The following is a 23,580-nucleotide window of genomic DNA, read 5'->3' on the forward strand; positions in this document are numbered from 1 at the left end:
GGTCTAGGTATAACCTATTTAGCTAGTACCAATATGGTCTAGGTATAACCTATTTAGCTAGTACCAATATGGTCTAGGTATAACCTACTTAGCTAGTACCAATATAGTCTAGGTATAACCTACTTAGCTAGTACCAATATGGTCTAGGTATAACCTACTTAGCTAGTACCAATATGGTCTAGGTATAACCTATTTAGCTAGTACCAATATGGTCTAGGTATAACCTATTTAGCTAGTACCAATATGGTCTAGGTATAACCTACTTAGCTAGTACCAATATAGTCTAGGTATAACCTATTTAGCTAGTACCAATATGGTCTAGGTATAACCTACTTAGCTAGTACCAATATGGTCTAGGTATAACCTACTTAGCTAGTACCAATATGGTCTAGGTATAACCTATTTAGCTAGTACCAATATGGTCTAGGTATAACCTACTTAGCTAGTACCAATATGGTCTAGGTATAACCTATTTAGCTAGTACCAATATGGTCTAGGTATAACCTACTTAGCTAGTACCAATATGGTCTAGGTATAACCTACTTAGCTAGTACCAATATGGTCTAGGTATAACCTATTTAGCTAGTACCAATATGGTCTAGGTATAACCTACTTAGCTAGTACCAATATGGTCTAGGTATAACCTACTTAGCTAGTACCAATATGGTCTAGGTATAACCTACTTAGCTAGTACCAATATGGTCTAGGTATAACCTATTTAGCTAGTACCAATATGGTCTAGGTATAACCTACTTAGCTAGTACCAATATGGTCTAGGTATAACCTACTTAGCTAGTACCAATATGGTCTAGGTATAACCTATTTAGCTAGTACCAATATGGTCTAGGTATAACCTATTTAGCTAGTACCAATATGGTCTAGGTATAACCTATTTAGCTAGTACCAATATGGTCTAGGTATAACCTATTTAGCTAGTACCAATATGGTCTAGGTATAACCTATTTAGCTAGTACCAATATGGTCTAGGTATAACCTATTTAGCTAGTACCAATATGGTCTAGGTATAACCTATTTAGCTAGTACCAATATGGTCTAGGTATAACCTATTTAGCTAGTACCAATATGGTCTAGGTATAACCTATTTAGCTAGTACCAATATGGTCTAGGTATAACCTATTTAGCTAGTACCAATATGGTCTAGGTATAACCTACTTAGCTAGTACCAATATGGTCTAGGTATAACCTACTTAGCTAGTACCAATAAAATTTCCAGAGTTAAAGAAAAAAATGTTTGTTGAACACAAGTATCGTATGGTACAGTATGGTATGGTACGGGATGGTATGGTACAGGATGGGACGGTATGGCTTAAAGACAGAACTGCCCTATATAAAGAGGATTATGGCTAATCTATGCAAATGCAGGAAATTCAAACTGCTGTACAGAGCACTAGCTTCTGGGTCTTGTTTTCAGCATTTTTTCTGTGCTCCGAGAAACACACAGGTCATATACCATGTACAAACTGTTTGTGAATGTTGTAGGATGGTAACTTGATACACAAATTAGTTGAAAATCAGTCTGTTTGTTTCATAGAATGAAAAAAACCTTTCCAAATGAGACAAATTCCCCTGCAAATAGCTGCTTAGATTGTGTGTCATTCAGGATTATTCAAATATGCGGCATTTACATGTGACAAACCCAGATATAGGGAATGTTTATATTTTGGTGATTACTTGCCAGTGAGTCATCTCAAGTTCTCCACCTCCAAACATACAGTCAGTCATATGCAAAATAGGGTCCCAGGCGTCGGCAGTTGTCTGTTTAACCTGTGTTTTTAGTAATGTGAATAAATATTTTAAGACTTTTCAAACAACACAAGTTACACAATTATACTGAAGAACAGTAAAGTGATGCCATTTTACCAGATTTTCCCCTCTCTGTAATCACAGATTTGTAAATTTTGGCAATGATTCTTCATTAAAAATAATTTTGAAATCATTGAAGCTTTGAGTGTCCATTCAGTTTAACTTAGCTGTAGAGCAAATAATCCAAACCAACATACAATATACAATGTATTAATAATCTTCTAATAATAGCGTGAAATTCAATATCTGTTAAGTGCAACACTATAATGTCAAGTCCTTGTTTGTAACTCAATAAATTCATAAATGTGTGAAATCTGTTATTGCACATACACTACCAATGTAAAGTAACAAACCTTTTGCAAATTATTAGTTTTTATGCATTGTATTGAGTTACAAACACATGTTTTTTCACATCAATATTTTAAGTAGGAAGCCATGATAGAATTATTTTATAAATAAAAAATCCCAAACTAAATAGCCCAATCCTCATCCCTATATGGCCACTTTAAGTACGTACATATCTGATGCTAATGTTATTGTCATTGCAGTTCTCAGCAGTGAAGGATCTGATTCTGAGAGTTTAGATGAAGCCCAGGCAACTGAGAACACAACAACATCACTTGAAGATCTTTCAAAGTTTACTCCAAATATGTTGCTTTATAAGGTTAGTTAGTCCCATTTTTTCTTTCGTAAAGAAGAGATGTATTAGTGTGTGAAAGTCTGTGTGTGTGTGTGGGTGTGGGTGTGTGTCTGTCTGTCTGTCTGTGTTATCGTTTTCTCCAAAACGGCTGGCTCAAATAAATGAAATTTTGTACACATGTTCCGTAAGGTAATGGCAAGAACTGATTACGTTTTGGTAAACATCCCATGAATATTAATGAGCATTTTACGTATTAAGTAATGGTTTTCGGTAATTGGGCTATATCTCAACAGTGAATGCACTCTGTGTTGGCCTGTGTTGATGTTAGTCCCCGCCGGACGAAGTCCGGGACGGGGACTTATGAATTGGGTTCCGTATGTCCATCCGTATGTCCGTCCATCTGTCCAGAGCCGTTTCTTGGAGATGCCTGGACCGATTTTTTTCAAACTTGGTACAGGGGCAACATACAATGGCATACATATGCATGTCAATATGGCTACCTATAGCAGCCATTTTGTTTGCAAATTTTCCCTGTCTAATGCTATAACTCAGACATGCTTGAACAGATCTCATTCAAAGTTGGTATTAGGACAGTGTTCTATGACATGCATGTGCATATTCATTGTTGTCGTGATACAATCCAATATGGCTGCCTGGCAGCCATTTTGTTTGCAAATTTTCCCTGTCTAAAGCCATAACTCAGACGTTCTTGAACAGATCTCATTCAAAGTTGGTGTTAGGACAGTGTTTTATGACATACATGTGCATATTCATTGTTGTCATGATACAATCCAATATGGCCACCTAGCAGTCATGTTGTTTGCGAATTTTCCATGTCCAAAGCCATAACTCAGATATGCTTGAACAGATCTCATTCAAAGATAGGACAGTGTTCTATGACATACATGTGCATATTCATTTTCATCTTGATACGATCCAATATGGCTGCCTGGCAGCCATTTTGGTTTATTCCATCACGTCATCTTGAAGATTAGGCATGTCCCATGTCCAACGAGGAGACACAACATATCTAAGTCTGTTTGATTTAGGTTCACAAGTGTTGTTGCGTGATCTGAGTAGTGATATCAAGAAAATGACAACATAAACTGCCAGTTCCTTAAAACCCAATCATAGCGGGAACTATGTCATTCTCAATGACTTGTTTATCTTTGTGTCCGTGTTGGCCTGTGTTCTTGTTTTCTCAAAAACAACTTCTTAAAGTGTATGGGGCAATTCACACATACTACTACATACTACTACTGTTTTTGCTGAATTCATTATGTAATTAGGTTTAAATTTCAAAACCATTCTTAGGTAAGAATTATGGGTAATTAAACAACTACTAGGTTATATATCATAATTGGTGGTTACTAACAGTCAAAGTGATAATTGGTGGTTACTAACAGTCAAAGTGATAATTGGTGGTTACTAACAGTTTGTAAGTCATAATTGGTGGTTACTAACAGTTTGTAAGTGATAATTGGTGGTTACTAACAGTCAAAGTGATAATTTGTGGTTACTAACAGTCAAAGTGATAATTGGTGGTTACTAACAGTTTGTAAGTGATAATTGGTGGTTACTAACAGTCAAAGTGATAATTGGTGGTTACTAACAGTCAAAGTGATAATTGGTGGTTACTAACAGTTTGTAAGTGATAATTGGTGGTTACTAACAGTCAAAGTGATAATTGGTGGTTACTAACAGTCAAAGTCATAATTGGTGGTTACTAACAGTCAAAGTGATAATTGGTGGTTACTAACAGTCAAAGTGATAATTGGTGGTTACTAACAGTTTGTAAGTGATAATTGGTGGTTACTAACAGTCAAAGTGATAATTGGTGGTTACTAACAGTCAAAGTGATAATTGGTGGTTACTAACAGTTTGTAAGTGATAATTGGTGGTTACTAACAGTCAAAGTGATAATTGGTGGTTACTAACAGTCAAAGTCATAATTGGTGGTTACTAACAGTCAAAGTGATAATTGGTGGTTACTAACAGTCAAAGTGATAATTGGTGGTTACTAACAGTTTGTAAGTGATAATTGGTGGTTACTAACAGTTTGTAAGTCATAATTGGTGGTTACTAACAGTCAAAGTGATAATTGGTGGTTACTAACAGTCAAAGTGATAATTGATGGTTACTAACAGTTTGTAAGTGATAATTGGTGGTTACTAACAGTTTGTAAGTGATAATTAGTGGTTACTAACAGTCAAAGTGATAATTGGTGGTTACTAACAGTTTGTAAGTCATAATTGGTGGTTACTAACAGTCAAAGTCATAATTGGTGTTACTAACAGTCAAAGTGATAATTGGTGGTTACTAACAGTTTGTAAGTGATAATTGGTGGTTACTAACAGTCAAAGTGATAATTGGTGGTTACTAACAGTTTGTAAGTGATAATTGGTGGTTACTAACAGTCAAAGTGATAATTGGTGGTTACTAACAGTCAAAGTGATAATTGATGGTTACTAACAGTTTGTAAGTGATAATTGGTGGTTACTAACAGTTTGTAAGTGATAATTAGTGGTTACTAACAGTCAAAGTGATAATTGGTGGTTACTAACAGTTTGTAAGTCATAATTGGTGGTTACTAACAGTCAAAGTCATAATTGGTGTTACTAACAGTCAAAGTGATAATTGGTGGTTACTAACAGTTTGTAAGTGATAATTGGTGGTTACTAACAGTCAAAGTGATAATTGGTGGTTACTAACAGTCTGTAAGTGATAATTAGTGGTTACTAACAGTCAAAGTGATAATTTGTGGTTACTAACAGTCTGTAAGTGATAATTGGTGGTTACTAACAGTCAAAGTGATAATTTGTGGTTACTAACAGTTTGTAAGTGATAATTAGTGGTTACTAACAGTCAAAGTGATAATTGGTGGTTACTAACAGTTTGTAAGTGATAATTGGTGGTTACTAACAGTTTGTAAGTGATAATTGGTGGTTACTAACAGTCTGTAAGTGATAATTGGTGGTTACTAACAGTTTGTAAGTGATAATTGGTGGTTACTAACAGTTTGTAAGTGATAATTGGTGGTTACTAACAGTTTGTAAGTGATAATTGATGGTTACTAACAGTTTGTAAGTGATAATTGGTGGTTACTAACAGTCTGTAAGTGATAATTGGTGGTTACTAACAGTTTGTAAGTGATAATTGGTGGTTACTAACAGTTTGTAAGTGATAATTGGTGGTTACTAACAGTCAAAGTGATAATTGGTGGTTACTAACAGTTTGTAAGTGATAATTGATGGTTACTAACAGTCTGTAAGTGATAATTGGTGGTTACTAACAGTTTGTAAGTGATAATTGTAATCCTAGACTAAAGTCAGTTTTACTGGAATTAGCACTCATAGTATACAAATGTATTGCATTTGATTGTTTATTATTGACAGGCTGCAAATGCTAACAATCTGTCTGTGATGATAGAAGCTATGGCAAATGGTGCTAATGTCAACTGGATTAACACAGAGGATCATGGGAGATGTTCACTACACCAGGCTGTGTTTGGGGTAGGTATTTATAACTTATTTTATGTGGGAGTATAACTACCATACTTATTGTTAATATCTAAAATGAATTATAGCATAAAGAAATTATAATAACCTTGAAAAAGGAGCCTATTTTTGATATGTATAGAACTAGAATGAAAAATGAAGGATTATTAATGAAATCTGACATATTTACTAATTATTTATTGCCAAGATTGTAATCAATTGAAAACTTGTGTTTTTAATACCAGGACTCCCTACACTTGTGTTTTTAATTCCAGGACTCCCTACACTTGTGTTTTTAATACCAGGACTCCCTACACTTGTGTGTTTTTAATCCCAGGGCTCCCTAAACTTGTGTTTTTAATTCCAGGGCTCCCTAGCTGCTTGTGAATTCCTGCTTTTAAATGGTGCCAAGGTGAATACAAGAGATAGTAATGGGAGAGGTGTATTACATCATGCTACCATACTAGGACATACAGGGTAAGATCTCTTCAAGTAAACCAAACAAACTTTAGACATATGTAGCTTTCTTTCAAAATAAAAATCATCAAACTGAAGGCACAGACCAAAATAAAAATCATCAAACTGAAGGCACAGACCAAAATAAAAATCATCAAACTGAAGGCACAGACCAAAATAAGAATCATCAAACTGAAGGCACAGACCAAAAAAATGTTAAATCTGTGTGACATGTACAATTAAATGATAAAAAAAACTACAAATACTTGAAAACAGAATGATATATTGAAATTTAATCCCCAACTGATTTGCATGCATTCATGTATCCATGTCCACCTGTAGTCCGATCCCCAACTGATTTGCATGCATTCATGCATCCGTGTCGACCTGTAGTCCGATCCCCAACTGATGCGCATGCATTCATGCCTCCATGTCGACCTGTAGTCCGATCCCCAACTGATGTGCATGCATTCATGCCTCCATGTCGACCTGTAGTCCGATCCCCAACTGATGTGCATGTATTCATGTATCCATGTCCACCTGTAGTCCGATCCCCAACTGATTTGCATGCATTCATGCATCCGTGTCGACCTGTAGTCCGATCCCCAACTGATGCGCATGCATTCATGCCTCCATGTCGACCTGTAGTCCGATCCCCAACTGATGTGCATGCATTCATGCATCCGTGTCGACCTGTAGTCCGATCCCCAACTGCTTTGCATGTATTCATGTATCCATGTCCATCCCTACTGATATGCATAGAATTGTGCATCCGTGTCCACCTGTATTCCCCGACTGATGTGAATGAATTCACTATCCATGTCCACCTGTAGTCCCCAACTGATGTGCATGCTTTCCTGCATCCGTGTCCACCTGCAGTCCCCAAGTAGTATGTGTGCATGCAATTGTGCATCTGTGTCCACCTGTAGTCCCCAAGTGGTACTGTCCACAAATATAAAATACTATAGTGTGCATATTCAATTCACTTTAATTCTTGATCCTCACAGTAATGCTTGATGGGCTTTATGGGAATGTTTGTAGGTGTGTGTTAGGATGAGGAATTAGTCAAGACCATCAATATGACATAATTGTTGATATCCAAATAAAGCCTAAAATTGTGATTTCTTGTCAAAAAGCTGACCCATCAGTCTGAAATTTGGTGAGGATGTTTCTAGTGTGAGTAATCTAGAAGAACACCCATAAGATATACAAATCATTGACATGCATATTATTTTAGAGTTTTGGTCAAAAATGTAGACTTTGAGTTTCAAAGTTTCAAGAAACATCCTCTTACAAAAACAGCTTGGATCAGTTGTGCTACAACATCATTGGCAATATTTGTAGTACAACTAAACTGAGGGTCAGTCATGCTATAGGCATGATAACAAAATGTGTGTGTGTGTATGTGTTTGTATGTGTGTATATGTGTGTGTGTGTATGTGTGTGTGTGAGCATGCATGCTTGCATGGCACGCACGCACATATGAGTGCGTGCGTGTGCGCACGCGTGTGTGTGTGTGTGTGCACATGTGGATATATTTGTGTATGTATGTAAACAAATTAAAATTAAAAAAACCCAGCAGGCTGAAATTTGTTGGGGTGTTTCTGGAGTTGTTATTCTATAACACAGGCTTTAATGTAAAGGTGCACCCAGGCTATGTGCCCATGCTATGGAAGTAGGTTTTCGCATGTCCAACGGAATATGTTTGTTTATCTGGGAGGAGCATTTGGTAAATCCGACCCAGGTAGTTTATCAACATATTAGTGGCTGTTCATACATATTGGTTTCATGTAGTTCTTGCCTAATCCAAAGAGTCCCTTGTTATATTATTTTCAAATGAGTGTTTCTGCTACGTACAGCCAGACACCCAGTCTAGGTGAAACATGTATTTCTTTAAAGATATACATAAAGATTATAGCCCGAGAAAATTATATTTTGAGTGACCTGTTCTAACACCATCCAAACACTGTTACACAGTGACAATTTGTATAATTGAAATTGTAAACTGATGTACTTTGGCATGAACTAACTTGTATCATTTGAGCAAGGTACTAGAGTACAGTTGCACACATACACTACCGTCGGCATTTGGTCGATCGTTACGTAAATTTGAAAACACCAAAATCGTTAGATAGATGACAATTTTTTTTACAGATTACATTGTAGATTTGACAACATATACGGGAAAACTTCAAAATTAACTTCACAAGTATCACACGGGCCAGAACAGACAAAGCTTTACACTTCAATACTTAATGTACACTAGGTAGCTAGCTACGTGCAATCTCGAGTTTGGTAGAAATGTCATAGATGTTCCCGTTATTTTCCTTCCATGTTCTAATTCTTTGAAAGTATCTGTTATGGCTGTTTTATGATTGATTAAACTTGTATTTCCAAACCCAATGTCTCATCTCAGTAAAAAGTCAATAAAATCACAAACATGTGCTTCTCCGAGTTATCCCGATGTGTACGAGTACCACCCCGGCTATTTCAAAACACAAAAATGCACGTGGGGTGAGTACCAACTCTAGTTTGGTCTCCATTCTGTTTCCGTATGTTTGACTATGATGTCAATTGATGTCATTTACATGGCGGGGATTCTTGCCGGATAGTGCCAAAACATATGGAAAAGATTTTGAGAAATCTGGGAAGAATTTCAACTCCCAAATTCGAATGAAACAAAATATTTTCTGATGCCTCCATGATTGTGTATTATCATGCTTTGTGTAACTTGCAAGCCTAATTGACAACTGGGGCAACGGTTTTTACTTTTTTGAAACAAATTTTGTGTCAGTTTGATGGTAACCTACTATATTGACTACCAAGTTATTTCTACTCATGTTGCATCACTATATATTTACAAACAGTATATATGAAATATGAGAGCCATGTGAAACTTTTTCAATGCAAAATGGGATGAAGATATGAGGGCAAAGTCAGTGCTCCTTACAGCAGTTAGAATTTCCCGCATATGCATACATTACCCATAATCCCCTTTATATAGGGGACATCTGTGAAATTGATATAGCTAGTGATTGGAAGTGTAGTAGATGAACATATTGACATGAAATGTCTGAACATATCTGTTTAATATGTGGGTCACTTTCTCTCACAGGCAAGTTTGTTTGTTCCTGAAAAGAGGTGCCAACCAACATGCAGTGGATGAAGACGGTCAAGTAAGTAACAACTTACAGTAAAATTGAGAATGAGTTTGTCACTATGACAATTAAGACATTTAGAATTGTACCACTGTCACTCTGACAATTAAGACATTGAGAATTGTACCACTGTCACTATGACAATTAAGACATTTAGAATTGTACCACTGTCACTATGACAATTAAGACATTGAGAATTGTACCACTGTCACTATGACAATTAAGACATTTAGAATTGTACCACTGTCACTATGACAATTAAGACATTTAGAATTGTACCACTGTCACTATGACAATTAAGACATTTAGAATTGTACCACTGTCACTATGACAATTAAGACATTTAGAATTGTACCACTGTCACTATGACAATTAAGACATTTAGAATTGTACCACTGTCACTCTGACAATTAAGACATTGAGAATTGTACCACTGTCACTATGACAATTAAGACATTTAGAATTGTACCACTGTCACTATGACAATTAAGACATTTAGAATTGTACCACAGTCACTATGACAATTAAGACATTGAGAATTGTACCACTGTCACTATGACAATTAAGACATTTAGAATTGTACCACTGTCACTATGACAAATAAGACATTGAAAACTGTACCACTGTCACTATGACAATTAAGACATTTAGAATTGTACCACTGTCACTATGACAATTAAGACATTGAGAATTGCACCACTGTCACTATGACAATTAAGACATTTAGAATTGTACCACTGTCACTATGACAATTAAGACATTTAGAATTGTACCACTGTCACTATGATAATTAAGACATTGAGAATTGTACCACTGTCACTATGACAATTAAGACATTTAGAATTGTACCACTGTCACTATGACAATTAAGACATTTAGAATTGTACCACTGTCACTATGACAATTAAGACATTTAGAATTGTACCACTGTCACTATGACAATTAAGACATTTAGAATTGTACCACTGTCACTATGACAATTAAGACATTTAGAATTGTACCACTGTCACTATGACAATTAAGACATTTAGAATTGTACCACTGTCACTATGATAATTAAGACATTGAGAATTGTACCACTGTCACTATGACAATTAAGACATTTAGAATTGTACCACTGTCACTATGACAATTAAGACATTTAGAATTGTACCACTGTCACTATGACAATTAAGACATTTAGAATTGTACCACTGTCACTATGACAATTAAGACATTTAGAATTGTACCACTGTCACTATGACAATTAAGACATTGAGAATTGTACCACTGTCACTATGACAATTAAGACATTGAGAATTGTACCACTGTCACTATGACAATTAAGACATTTAGAATTGTACCACTGTCACTATGACAATTAAGACATTTAGAATTGTACCACTGTCACTAATACAATTAAGACATTTAGAATTGTACCACTGTCACTATGACAATTAAGACATTTAGAATTGTACCACTGTCACTATGACAATTAAGACATTTAGAATTGTACCACTGTCACTATGACAATTAAGACATTTAGAATTGTACCACTGTCACTATGACAATTAAGACATTTAGAATTGTACCACTGTCACTATGACAATTAAGACATTGAAAACTGTACCACTGTCACTATGACAATTAAGACATTTAGAATTGTACCACTGTCACTATGACAATTAAGACATTTAGAATTGTACCACTGTCACTATGACAAATAAGACATTGAAAACTGTACCACTGTCACTATGACAATTAAGACATTTAGAATTGTACCACTGTCACTATGACAATTAAGACATTTAGAATTGTACCACTGTCACTATGACAATTAAGACATTTAGAATTGTACCACTGTCACTATGACAATTAAGACATTTAGAATTGTACCACTGTCACTATGACAATTAAGACATTTAGAATTGTACCACTGTCACTATGACAATTAAGACATTTAGAATTGTACCACTGTCACTATGACAATTAAGACATTTAGAATTGTACCACTGTCACTCTGACAATTAAGACATTTAGAATTGTACCACTGTCACTATGACAATTAAGACATTTAGAATTGTACCACTGTCACTATGACAATTAAGACATTTAGAATTGTACCACTGTCACTATGACAATTAAGACATTTAGAATTGTACCACTGTCACTATGACAATTAAGACATTTAGAATTGTACCACTGTCACTATGACAATTAAGACATTTAGAATTGTACCACTGTCACTATGACAATTAAGACATTTAGAATTGTACCACAGTCACTATGACAATTAAGACATTTAGAATTGTACCACTGTCACTATGACAATTAAGACATTTAGAATTGTACCACTGTCACTATGACAAATAAGACATTGAAAACTGTACCACTGTCACTATGACAATTAAGACATTTAGAATTGTACCACTGTCACTATGACAATTAAGACATTGAGAATTGTACCACTGTCACTATGACAATTAAGACATTTAGAATTGTACCACTGTCACTATGACAATTAAGACATTGAGAATTGTACCACTGTCACTATGACAATTAAGACATTTAGAATTGTACCACTGTCACTATGACAATTAAGACATTTAGAATTGTACCACTGTCACTATGATAATTAAGACATTGAGAATTGTACCACTGTCACTATGACAATTAAGACATTTAGAATTGTACCACTGTCACTATGACAATTAAGACATTTAGAATTGTACCACTGTCACTATGACAATTAAGACATTTAGAATTGTACCACTGTCACTATGACAATTAAGACATTGAAAACTGTACCACTGTCACTATGACAATTAAGACATTTAGAATTGTACCACTGTCACTATGACAATTAAGACATTTAGAATTGTACCACAGTCACTATGACAATTAAGACATTGAAAACTGTACCACTGTCACTATGACAATTAAGACATTGAGAATTGTACCACTGTCACTATGACAATTAAGACATTTAGAATTGTACCACTGTCACTATGACAATTAAGACATTGAGAATTGTACCACTGTCACTATGACAATTAAGACATTGAGAATTGTACCACTGTCACTATGACAATTAAGACATTGAGAATTGTACCACTGTCACTATGACAATTAAGACATTTAGAATTGTACCACTGTCACTATGACAATTAAGACATTGAGAATTGTACCACTGTCACTATGACAATTAAGACATTGAGAATTGTACCACTGTCACTATGACAATTAAGACATTGAGAATTGTACCACTGTCGCTATGAGGATGAAATTGAGATTGTCTCTTTGTTTTTCAATGTTAACTTGGGAAGGTTAATACCCAAACACTCTTAAATCTCTAAACCAATATCACTGCAAAGTTAATGTAATAAAACATTTTCTAGTAGGAAGTCAGCTGAGCTCTGTATACAGAAACTATCATATATTATAATTTCAGCTTGCCATAAAAAAAAAAATAAAAAAAAAAAAAATATCACTGCAAAGTAAGCTCTCTTTTTATACCCTGACCTTTGACTTTGACCTCTACTGGTATATAAGAAGCCAATTTCTGTATCTAGAGACACCAATCACGATAACTGTGCCATACAACACACCATATGGGGTTATATCTTGTATGAAGTAAACCAGACAAACTTGAAAATCTATCAACTTCTGTTTAAACAATTTAATATGAGCAATTCTTTTGAAAGAACATAGCCTGCAATCTTTTCTAACCTGCGCTATACAATATAGCTGTATGGTAAAGTGGCCCTGGTCTCTGCACTATACAATATAGCTGTATGGTAAAGTGGCCCTGGTCTCTGCACTGCACTGGTCTCTGTCATGTGATGAGCTAGACACCAAATACACGCAATCATTTGTATACACTAACAAAAAGCTGTCTCTTAGTTCCCTATCTTGAATATTCTACAACGGCATGCAAGCAATAATTCATTGCTTATTCCTATATATATATATGTATATGTATGCCCTCTACGATCTACTGCCTTGCATAACATGATGTTATTTACAACAATTTTATAACTTACATGTACATGGCTGCTACATGATACAGACAAACTCTTCCCAAGCATGTTAAATGGATACAAAGCTCTAACTTTGTTCTGTTTCTTGTTTGTTTGAAGGATGCCTTGAAAATTGGCCTGACCACAGCCAATGCAGACATAGTCACCCTGTAAGTACAGATAAAGCCTACACACTATACTTACTCTTCTTATCATGAAATTAATAACATTTTGTGTTTTGTGTATGTACATGTATGTGTTGCAAGTCCACAAATTGTTGTGTGTTTTGATAACTGTAAACTGGCAGTAGCACACTCACAGAATTCTGACTTTACTTCACTTGTCACTAAATTACAGACTTAAGTGTGTCAAACAGGAGGATGTGAGAGGAAGAAACAACACAATTTTTCTCGACCCTTCAGACAAGGTATACCATTAAGTCAAACAATTTTTTGAGATCCTGGGGAATATAAAACTAAAATCACATGGGTCTGGTGTACATAGAATCATTATTATTATTGGCATACCTTGTCTCCTTTCACATCCCACATCATACTAACTACCATCAGTAATAATATGTAATATTTGGTTGATTTGACAACTATAGATGGCAGTCTTTTCCTCTAGACTTCATTGTCTAGATTATTTTTGCATCATTACAATTCTTCAGTTTAGGACATTTAGTTTTGCCTTTCTCAAGTTTGCCTAAATTGTTTAGTACCTCAAATTGCTTACAAACACATGTACATTCAGAAAGTTCACTATATCTTTGTAGTGGTTGAAGTCAATTGTTTTTTGGTTAGAGTATTTGTACATGCTGCAGCTACTCACACATTGCATTATGCATATTAAGTAAGGTATTAAAACATTCATGTGACCCACATATGAATGACAGGTGAATCCATGTAACTTACCTTCTTGATATTTTGAAGTGTCAGTGTGCAGTGCTAAATTTGAAATCAAATTACAGACAATATTTAGATATTAAAACAGACAAGGAAAAGGCAGATTAGCAAGAAACCCTTTCAATAGATGTGGGAGAGGGAGGGACAGGAAATTGTGGCATTTCCTTTGAAGTGATGTGGGCTTGAATAAATTATGACATTTTAATGCATAGTTACACATTGTCTATGATTAATCCCAGTTTATACAAGTCAGATCAGTACAGCCGATGTTCGACTTGCCATTTTCCAAAATCAACACTCTTCAAATTTCATATAACAAAGTTCTCCTGTCCGATATTGTTTGGTGATGTACCATAGGTTTACTTTCAATGAGCAATTCACATAATAGATTTTAGTACTGAAGCTAGTATCTTAATACATACTTCAAATCTCACATGACTTGGTGTATACACTGACATCTGACATGTGTATATGCCATAGCTTGGTGTATACACTGACATCTGTGTATATTCCATAGCTTGGTGTATACACTGACATCTGACATGTGTATATGCCATAGCTTGGTGTGTACACTGACATCTGTGTATATTCCATAGCTTGGTGTATACACTGACATCTGACATGTGTATATGCCATAGCTTGGTGTATACACTGACATCTGACATGTGTATATGCCATAGCTTGGTCTATACACTGACATCTGACATGTGTATATGCCATAGCTTGGTGTATACACTGACATCTGACATGTGTATATGCCATAGCTTGGTCTATACACTGACATCTGACATGTGTATATGCCATAGCTTGGTGTATACACTGACATACGTGTATATGCCATAGCTTGGTGTATACACTGACATCTGTGTATATGTCATAGCTTGGTGTATACACTGACATCTGACATGTGTATATTCCATAGCTTGGTGTATACACTGACATCTGTGTATATTCCATAGCTTGGTGTGTACACTGACATCTGTGTATATGTCATAGCTTGGTGTGTACACTGACATCTGTGTATATGTCATAGCTTGGTGTGTACACTGACATCTGGGTATATTCCATAGCTTGGTGTATACACTGACATCTGTGTATATGTCATAGCTTGGTGTGTACACTGACATCTGTGTATATGCCATAGCTTGGTGTGTACACTGACATCTGTGTATATGCCATAGCTTGGTGTATACACTGACATCCATGTACCGTATATACATTGCTTGGTGATATAATTGATCAGCCCACTCTGAGACTCGTCTACTTTCAAATAACCATGATGTTTTTTTTGACATCAATGCTGTAACAAAATATCACAATGCTGAATGGTTTCATTTTAAAGTGGTCACATTGATGAGGATTGGGTATGGGTGAATCAACATACACCAAGTCCCTGTTTGTGTTAACTCAATACAAATAAAAGTATACACTCTTATACTTTACATTGCATAAAGCTCAAAGTTTGTTACAATACATTCAATAACAAACATTTTACACATTTGTTATGCTTTTGCAATTTATTGAGTTACAAACACTGATTTTGTCAATTTTGTTTCATATTGATTTTTCAAGTAGGAAGCCATGATAAAATTGTTTAGTAAATTCAAAATTCATAATAATACCAAATCCTCATCCCTATGGCCACTTTAAACTCACCCAGATATCACTACTACTATATCTATTAAATGGTAACTATTACTGGTATAAAAGTAACTCTAATAATATTTCATATTTTACATTTTATAATTTTGACTTTTTCAAAATATACCGTAATTTTAATTTAGTCTTGTAATGAACTAATACTGATTAGATCTAAATTCCCTTTGTCCCTTTGCACAACTGAGCTAGTAGTTCACTGAGTAGGGCTTTAGGCATCAAGAATTGTCTGTCTGTCTCAGTGTCTGTCTGTCTGTCAGTCTGTCTGTTTGTGTCCTATAAAGCTTGATAATTCATCTGCATGATTAATTATTTTCGGTAATTAGGCAATACCTTAAGTATACAAACTTCATATTTCTTATAGTTTGGCCTAACTATTTGCCAATTAAGGGGTATATCATGTATGATGGCTATAGCTAAGAAGTTTGTATTCCAACAACGAAAATCGAAAGACTTTTCACAATACAGAAGGCATTCAGTTTAAATCTGATCTTTTAAATTGGGATAAGTCCAGAATTTACTCTGATTTTGCTGGAAGTGTGACACCCCCCCCCCCCCTTCCTGTAGACAACCTTTATGTCTGTATAAGCAAAGAAAGCATATATTTTAGAGTCAGCACCTTATTAGTCCCCGCCAGATGAAGTCCGGGACAGGGACTTATGGATTGGGTTCCGTCCGTCCGTCCGTCTGTCTGTCTGTCCGTCCGTCAAGAGCCGTTTCTTGGAGCTGCCTGGATTTTTTTCAAACTTGGTACAGGGGCAACATACAATGGCATATATATGCACGTCAATTTGTTTCGTGATATGAGCCAATATGGCCGCCTAGCAGCCATTTTGTTTGCTAATTTTCCATCTCCAAAGCCATAACTCAGACATGCTTGAACAGATCTCATTCAAAGTTAGTATTGGAACAGTGTTCTATGACATACATATCGTATTGTGTCATGACGAAAATGGATATTTTCCATTTTCACCGTGATACAATCCGATATGGCTGCCTGGCAGCGATTTTGTTGGCGCAGTTTTCATGTCCAAAGCCATAACTCAGACATGCTTGAACAGGTTCCCCCCCCCCCCTGTACCCGACCCATCCTTTATTGTTGAATGGTTTATTCCATCACGTCATCTTGAAGAGTAGGCATGTCCCATGTCCAATGAGGAGACACAACATGAGTAGGCATGTTCCATGTCCAACGAGCAGACACAACATATCTAAGTCTGTTTGATTTAGGTTCACAAGTGTTGTTGTGTGATCAGAGTAGTGATATCAAAAACAACCATATGAGGCTAAACAACATTAACCAGGTTTGAAAATGACAACATAAACTGCCAGTTCCTTAAAACCCAATCATAGTACAATGTAAACGCCTTGGTTTCAGTGAAATATTAAAAGTGAAAATTTCCAGGTTCATAGTATTCTGTGGTCAAGTAACATTTTATGTATAAAATTGCTGAACATAAAACATTGAAATAAGGGCATTACAAACTGTACTTTACCATGTACGATACTGTGTTTATCTTACAATGGCCATATCAATGAGGATTGGGTATTTATTTTGGATTTTTAATTTATGAATTTCAAAAATTGCTTCCTACTTGATAAATCAATGTGAAACAACATACGCCAAGTCCTTGTTTGTAATTCAACATATTGTAAAGGAAATCTTTATTATTGTTACGTGCAACATTTGTCACATTTTTTTTTAGCTTTTTGCAATGTTGTTTAACATTGAGTTTTCAAGTAGAAAGTGCCAATAAAATTATTTAGTATTAAAACTTCAAAGTACATACCCAATCCTCATCCATATGGCCACTTTAAGATTTGAAATACAGATCAAATACTGAATTGGATCTTCAGATATCATGTCACAATATCAACATGACATTTACTATTTGCCAACAGATGTAGTTACAATTATATGCCTAACTCAACTAGCTTAATTTTGTGTCATGTAGTGTTTGCCTAACTCAACTAGCTTGAAGGGGAGTGCCACCCCATGATATAAAGCATCTTTGTATACTTTGAGAGGTAGAGATTCATTTTATGATTTTGATTTTACATCTCTTACATTACATGTGATTGCCGAAAAATACAAAGTCAAAATTTGTTGGCCTTGTGTATGTTTTTGATACTCATGAATACACCACGACTATGTTTGCCATTCCATATTTATGAGGCTATCCCTTGAAGCAATGCATGTCCACTAACAAGATGGCCAAAAGTTTTGACTTCATATTTCTTGGTAATTCCACATAATGTAAATGATGTAACATCTTAACATGACTCTAGAACCCAAAGTTTACAAAAATGCCTTTATTTTTGGAGTAGCATTCCCCTTTACTTTGCAGCATGTAGTGTTTGCCAAACTCAACTAACTTAACTTTGCAGCATGTAGTGTTTGCCTAACTCAACTGTTTGTCTGATCAATGTGTAGACAATGGCTAGTGAAGTTTAACATGAAGGTATGCCTAACTCAACTAACTAAACTTTGCATCATGTAGTGTTTGCCTAACTCAACTAACTTAACTTTGCATCATGTAGTGTTTGTCTAACCAGCCTATGTTTATCTGATTAATGTAGACTACGGCTAGCAAGGTTACACGAAGATATGAGGGAAAGCGAGGGTATGTTTTCAAATTCAGGTAAGTTGCATGGTAATAATACTAATATTTTAAATTGTTTGTAAGACTGAAGACCATTGGACCAGAAACAACAGACCACATTTTCAAATCACTACTTTATTAAATGACACCTTGCAGGGAAAAGATATTTTTAAAGATCAACAAATAAGTAAACAAACAAAAAACTACTTTTTGTAAAGAAAGAACGTAAACAATAAGAAAAGAAGTATTTGTAAATAAATACAGCCAATTTCAAACTCCTGTGGTATAATACATGTATGTGTCAAAATACAAAAACAGGCTATAAAATATCAGATAATTACACATACAATATCAGATAATTACATATACAATATCAGATAATTACATATAAAATATCAGATAATTACATATACAGTATCAGATAATTACATATACAGTATCAGATAATTACATATACAATATCAGATAATTACATATACAATATCAGATAATTACATATAAAATATCAGATAATTACATATACAGTATCAGATAATTACATATACAATATCAGATAATTACATATACAATATCAGATAATTACATATACAGTATCAGATAATTACATATACAGTATCAGATAATTACATATACAATATCAGATAATTACATATACAATATCAGATAATTACATATACAGTATCAGATAATTACATATACAGTATCAGATAATTACATATACAGTATCAGATAATTACATATACAGTATCAGATAATTACATATACAATATCAGATAATTCCATACAATATCAGATAATTACATATACAGTATCAGATAATTACATTTACAATATCAGATAATTACATAAAATACAATATCAGATAATTACATATACAATATCAGATAATTACATATACAATATCAGATAATTACATATACAGTATCAGATAATTACATATACAGTATCAGATAATTACATATACAGTATCAGATAATTACACATACAATATCAGATAATTCCATACAATATCAGATAATTACATATACAATATCAGATAATTACATATACAATATCAGATAATTACATATACAATATCAGATAATTACATATACAATATCAGATAATTACATATACAATATCAGATAATTACATTATACAATATCAGATAATTACATATACAATATCAGATAATTACATATACAGTATCAGATAATTACATATACAGTATCAGATAATTACACATACAATATCAGATAATTACACATACAGTATCAGATAATTACATATACAATATCAGATAATTACATATACAATATCAGATAATTACATTATACAATATCAGATAATTACATATACAATATCAGATAATTACATATACAGTATCAGATAATTACATATACAATATCAGATAATTACATATACAATATCAGATAATTACATTTACAATATCAGATAATTACATTTACAATATCAGATAATTACATATACAATATCAGATAATTACATATAAAATATCAGATAATTACATTTACAATATCAGATAATTACACATACAATATCAGATAATTCCATACAATATCAGATAATTACATATACAATATCAGATAATTACATATACAATATCAGATAATTACATTTACAATATCAGATAATTACATATACAGTATCAGATAATTACATATACAGTATCAGATAATTACATATACAATATCAGATAATTACATATACAATATCAGATAATTACATATACAATATCAGATAATTACATATACAGTATCAGATAATTACATATACAGTATCAGATAATTACATATACAGTATCAGATAATTACATATACAATATCAGATAATTACATATACAATATCAGATAATTACATTTACAATATCAGATAATTATACAGTATCAGATAATTACATATTATACAATATCAGATAATTACATATTATACAATATCAGATAATTACATTTACAATATCAGATAATTACATTTACAATATCAGATAATTACATATACAGTATCAGATAATTACATTTACAATATCAGATAATTACATATACAATATCAGATAATTACATATAAAATATCAGATAATTACATATAAAATATCAGATAATTACATATACAATATCAGATAATTACATATACAATATCAGATAATTACATATACAGTATCAGATAATTACATATACAGTATCAGATAATTACATATACAATATCAGATAATTACATTTACAATATCAGATAATTACATATACAATATCAGATAATTACATTTACAATATCAGATAATTACATATACAGTATCAGATAATTACATATACAATATCAGATAATTCCATACAATATCAGATAATTACATATACAGTATCAGATAATTACATATACAATATCAGATAATTACATATTATACAATATCAGATAATTACACATACAATATCAGATAATTCCATACAATATCAGATAATTACATATACAATATCAGATAATTACATATACAGTATCAGATAATTACATATACAGTATCAGATAATTACATATACAGTATCAGATAATTACATATACAGTATCAGATAATTACATATACAGTATCAGATAATTACATATACAATATCAGATAATTACATATACAATATCAGATAATTACATATACAGTATCAGATAATTACATATAAAATATCAGATAATTACATATACAGTATCAGATAATTACATATACAGTATCAGATAATTACATATAAAATATCAGATAATTACATAATTATACAATATCAGATAATTACATATACAGTATCAGATAATTACATATAAAATATCAGATAATTACATATACAGTATCAGATAATTACATATAAAATATCAGATAATTACATATACAATATCAGATAATTACATTTACAATATCAGATAATTACATATACAATATCAGATAATTACATATACAATATCAGATAATTACATTTACAATATCAGATAATTACATATACAATATCAGATAATTACATATACAATATCAGATAATTACATATACAATATCAGATAATTACATATACAGTATCAGATAATTACATATACAATATCAGATAATTACATATAAAATATCAGATAATTACATATACAGTATCAGATAATTACATATACAGTATCAGATAATTACATATACAATATCAGATAATTCCATACAATATCAGATAATTACATATACAGTATCAGATAATTACATTTACAATATCAGATAATTACATAAAATACAATATCAGATAATTACATATACAATATCAGATAATTACATATACAATATCAGATAATTACATATACAGTATCAGATAATTACATATACAGTATCAGATAATTACATATACAGTATCAGATAATTACACATACAATATCAGATAATTCCATACAATATCAGATAATTACATATACAATATCAGATAATTACATATACAATATCAGATAATTACATATACAATATCAGATAATTACATATACAATATCAGATAATTACATATACAATATCAGATAATTACATTATACAATATCAGATAATTACATATACAATATCAGATAATTACATATACAGTATCAGATAATTACATATACAGTATCAGATAATTACACATACAATATCAGATAATTACACATACAGTATCAGATAATTACATATACAATATCAGATAATTACATATACAATATCAGATAATTACATTATACAATATCAGATAATTACATATACAATATCAGATAATTACATATACAGTATCAGATAATTACATATACAATATCAGATAATTACATATACAATATCAGATAATTACATTTACAATATCAGATAATTACATTTACAATATCAGATAATTACATATACAATATCAGATAATTACATATAAAATATCAGATAATTACATTTACAATATCAGATAATTACACATACAATATCAGATAATTCCATACAATATCAGATAATTACATATACAATATCAGATAATTACATATACAATATCAGATAATTACATTTACAATATCAGATAATTACATATACAGTATCAGATAATTACATATACAGTATCAGATAATTACATATACAATATCAGATAATTACATATACAATATCAGATAATTACATATACAATATCAGATAATTACATATACAGTATCAGATAATTACATATACAGTATCAGATAATTACATATACAGTATCAGATAATTACATATACAATATCAGATAATTACATATACAATATCAGATAATTACATTTACAATATCAGATAATTATACAGTATCAGATAATTACATATTATACAATATCAGATAATTACATATTATACAATATCAGATAATTACATTTACAATATCAGATAATTACATATACAGTATCAGATAATTACATTTACAATATCAGATAATTACATATACAATATCAGATAATTACATATAAAATATCAGATAATTACATATAAAATATCAGATAATTACATATACAGTATCAGATAATTACATATACAATATCAGATAATTACATATACAATATCAGATAATTACATATACAGTATCAGATAATTACATATACAGTATCAGATAATTACATATACAATATCAGATAATTACATTTACAATATCAGATAATTACATATACAATATCAGATAATTACATATACAATATCAGATAATTACATTTACAATATCAGATAATTACATATACAGTATCAGATAATTACATATACAATATCAGATAATTCCATACAATATCAGATAATTACATATACAATATCAGATAATTACATATACAATATCAGATAATTACATATTATACAATATCAGATAATTACACATACAATATCAGATAATTCCATACAATA

At 32.3% G+C, this 23,580-nt stretch overlaps 1 protein-coding gene across 3 annotated transcripts in view; it reads left to right on the forward strand.

Moving 5' to 3' along the window:
* LOC144451331 (arf-GAP with coiled-coil, ANK repeat and PH domain-containing protein 2-like) overlaps nt 1-23,580 on the forward strand; it is a 93,766-nt gene that overhangs the window by 68,551 nt on the left and 1,635 nt on the right. For all 3 annotated transcript variants that reach the window (XM_078142137.1, XM_078142138.1, XM_078142139.1), the window contains exons 22-27: nt 2,373-2,488; nt 5,860-5,976; nt 6,329-6,438; nt 9,533-9,593; nt 13,694-13,743; nt 18,715-18,776. In XM_078142137.1, the coding sequence (XP_077998263.1) occupies nt 2,373-2,488; nt 5,860-5,976; nt 6,329-6,438; nt 9,533-9,593; nt 13,694-13,743; nt 18,715-18,776 (516 nt within the window). The remainder of the gene's footprint in view (nt 1-2,372; nt 2,489-5,859; nt 5,977-6,328; nt 6,439-9,532; nt 9,594-13,693; nt 13,744-18,714; nt 18,777-23,580) is intronic.

Source organism: Glandiceps talaboti, chromosome 21 (assembly GCF_964340395.1).
Source record: "Glandiceps talaboti chromosome 21, keGlaTala1.1, whole genome shotgun sequence".
NCBI classification, from domain to species: Eukaryota; Metazoa; Hemichordata; class Enteropneusta; family Spengelidae; genus Glandiceps; species Glandiceps talaboti.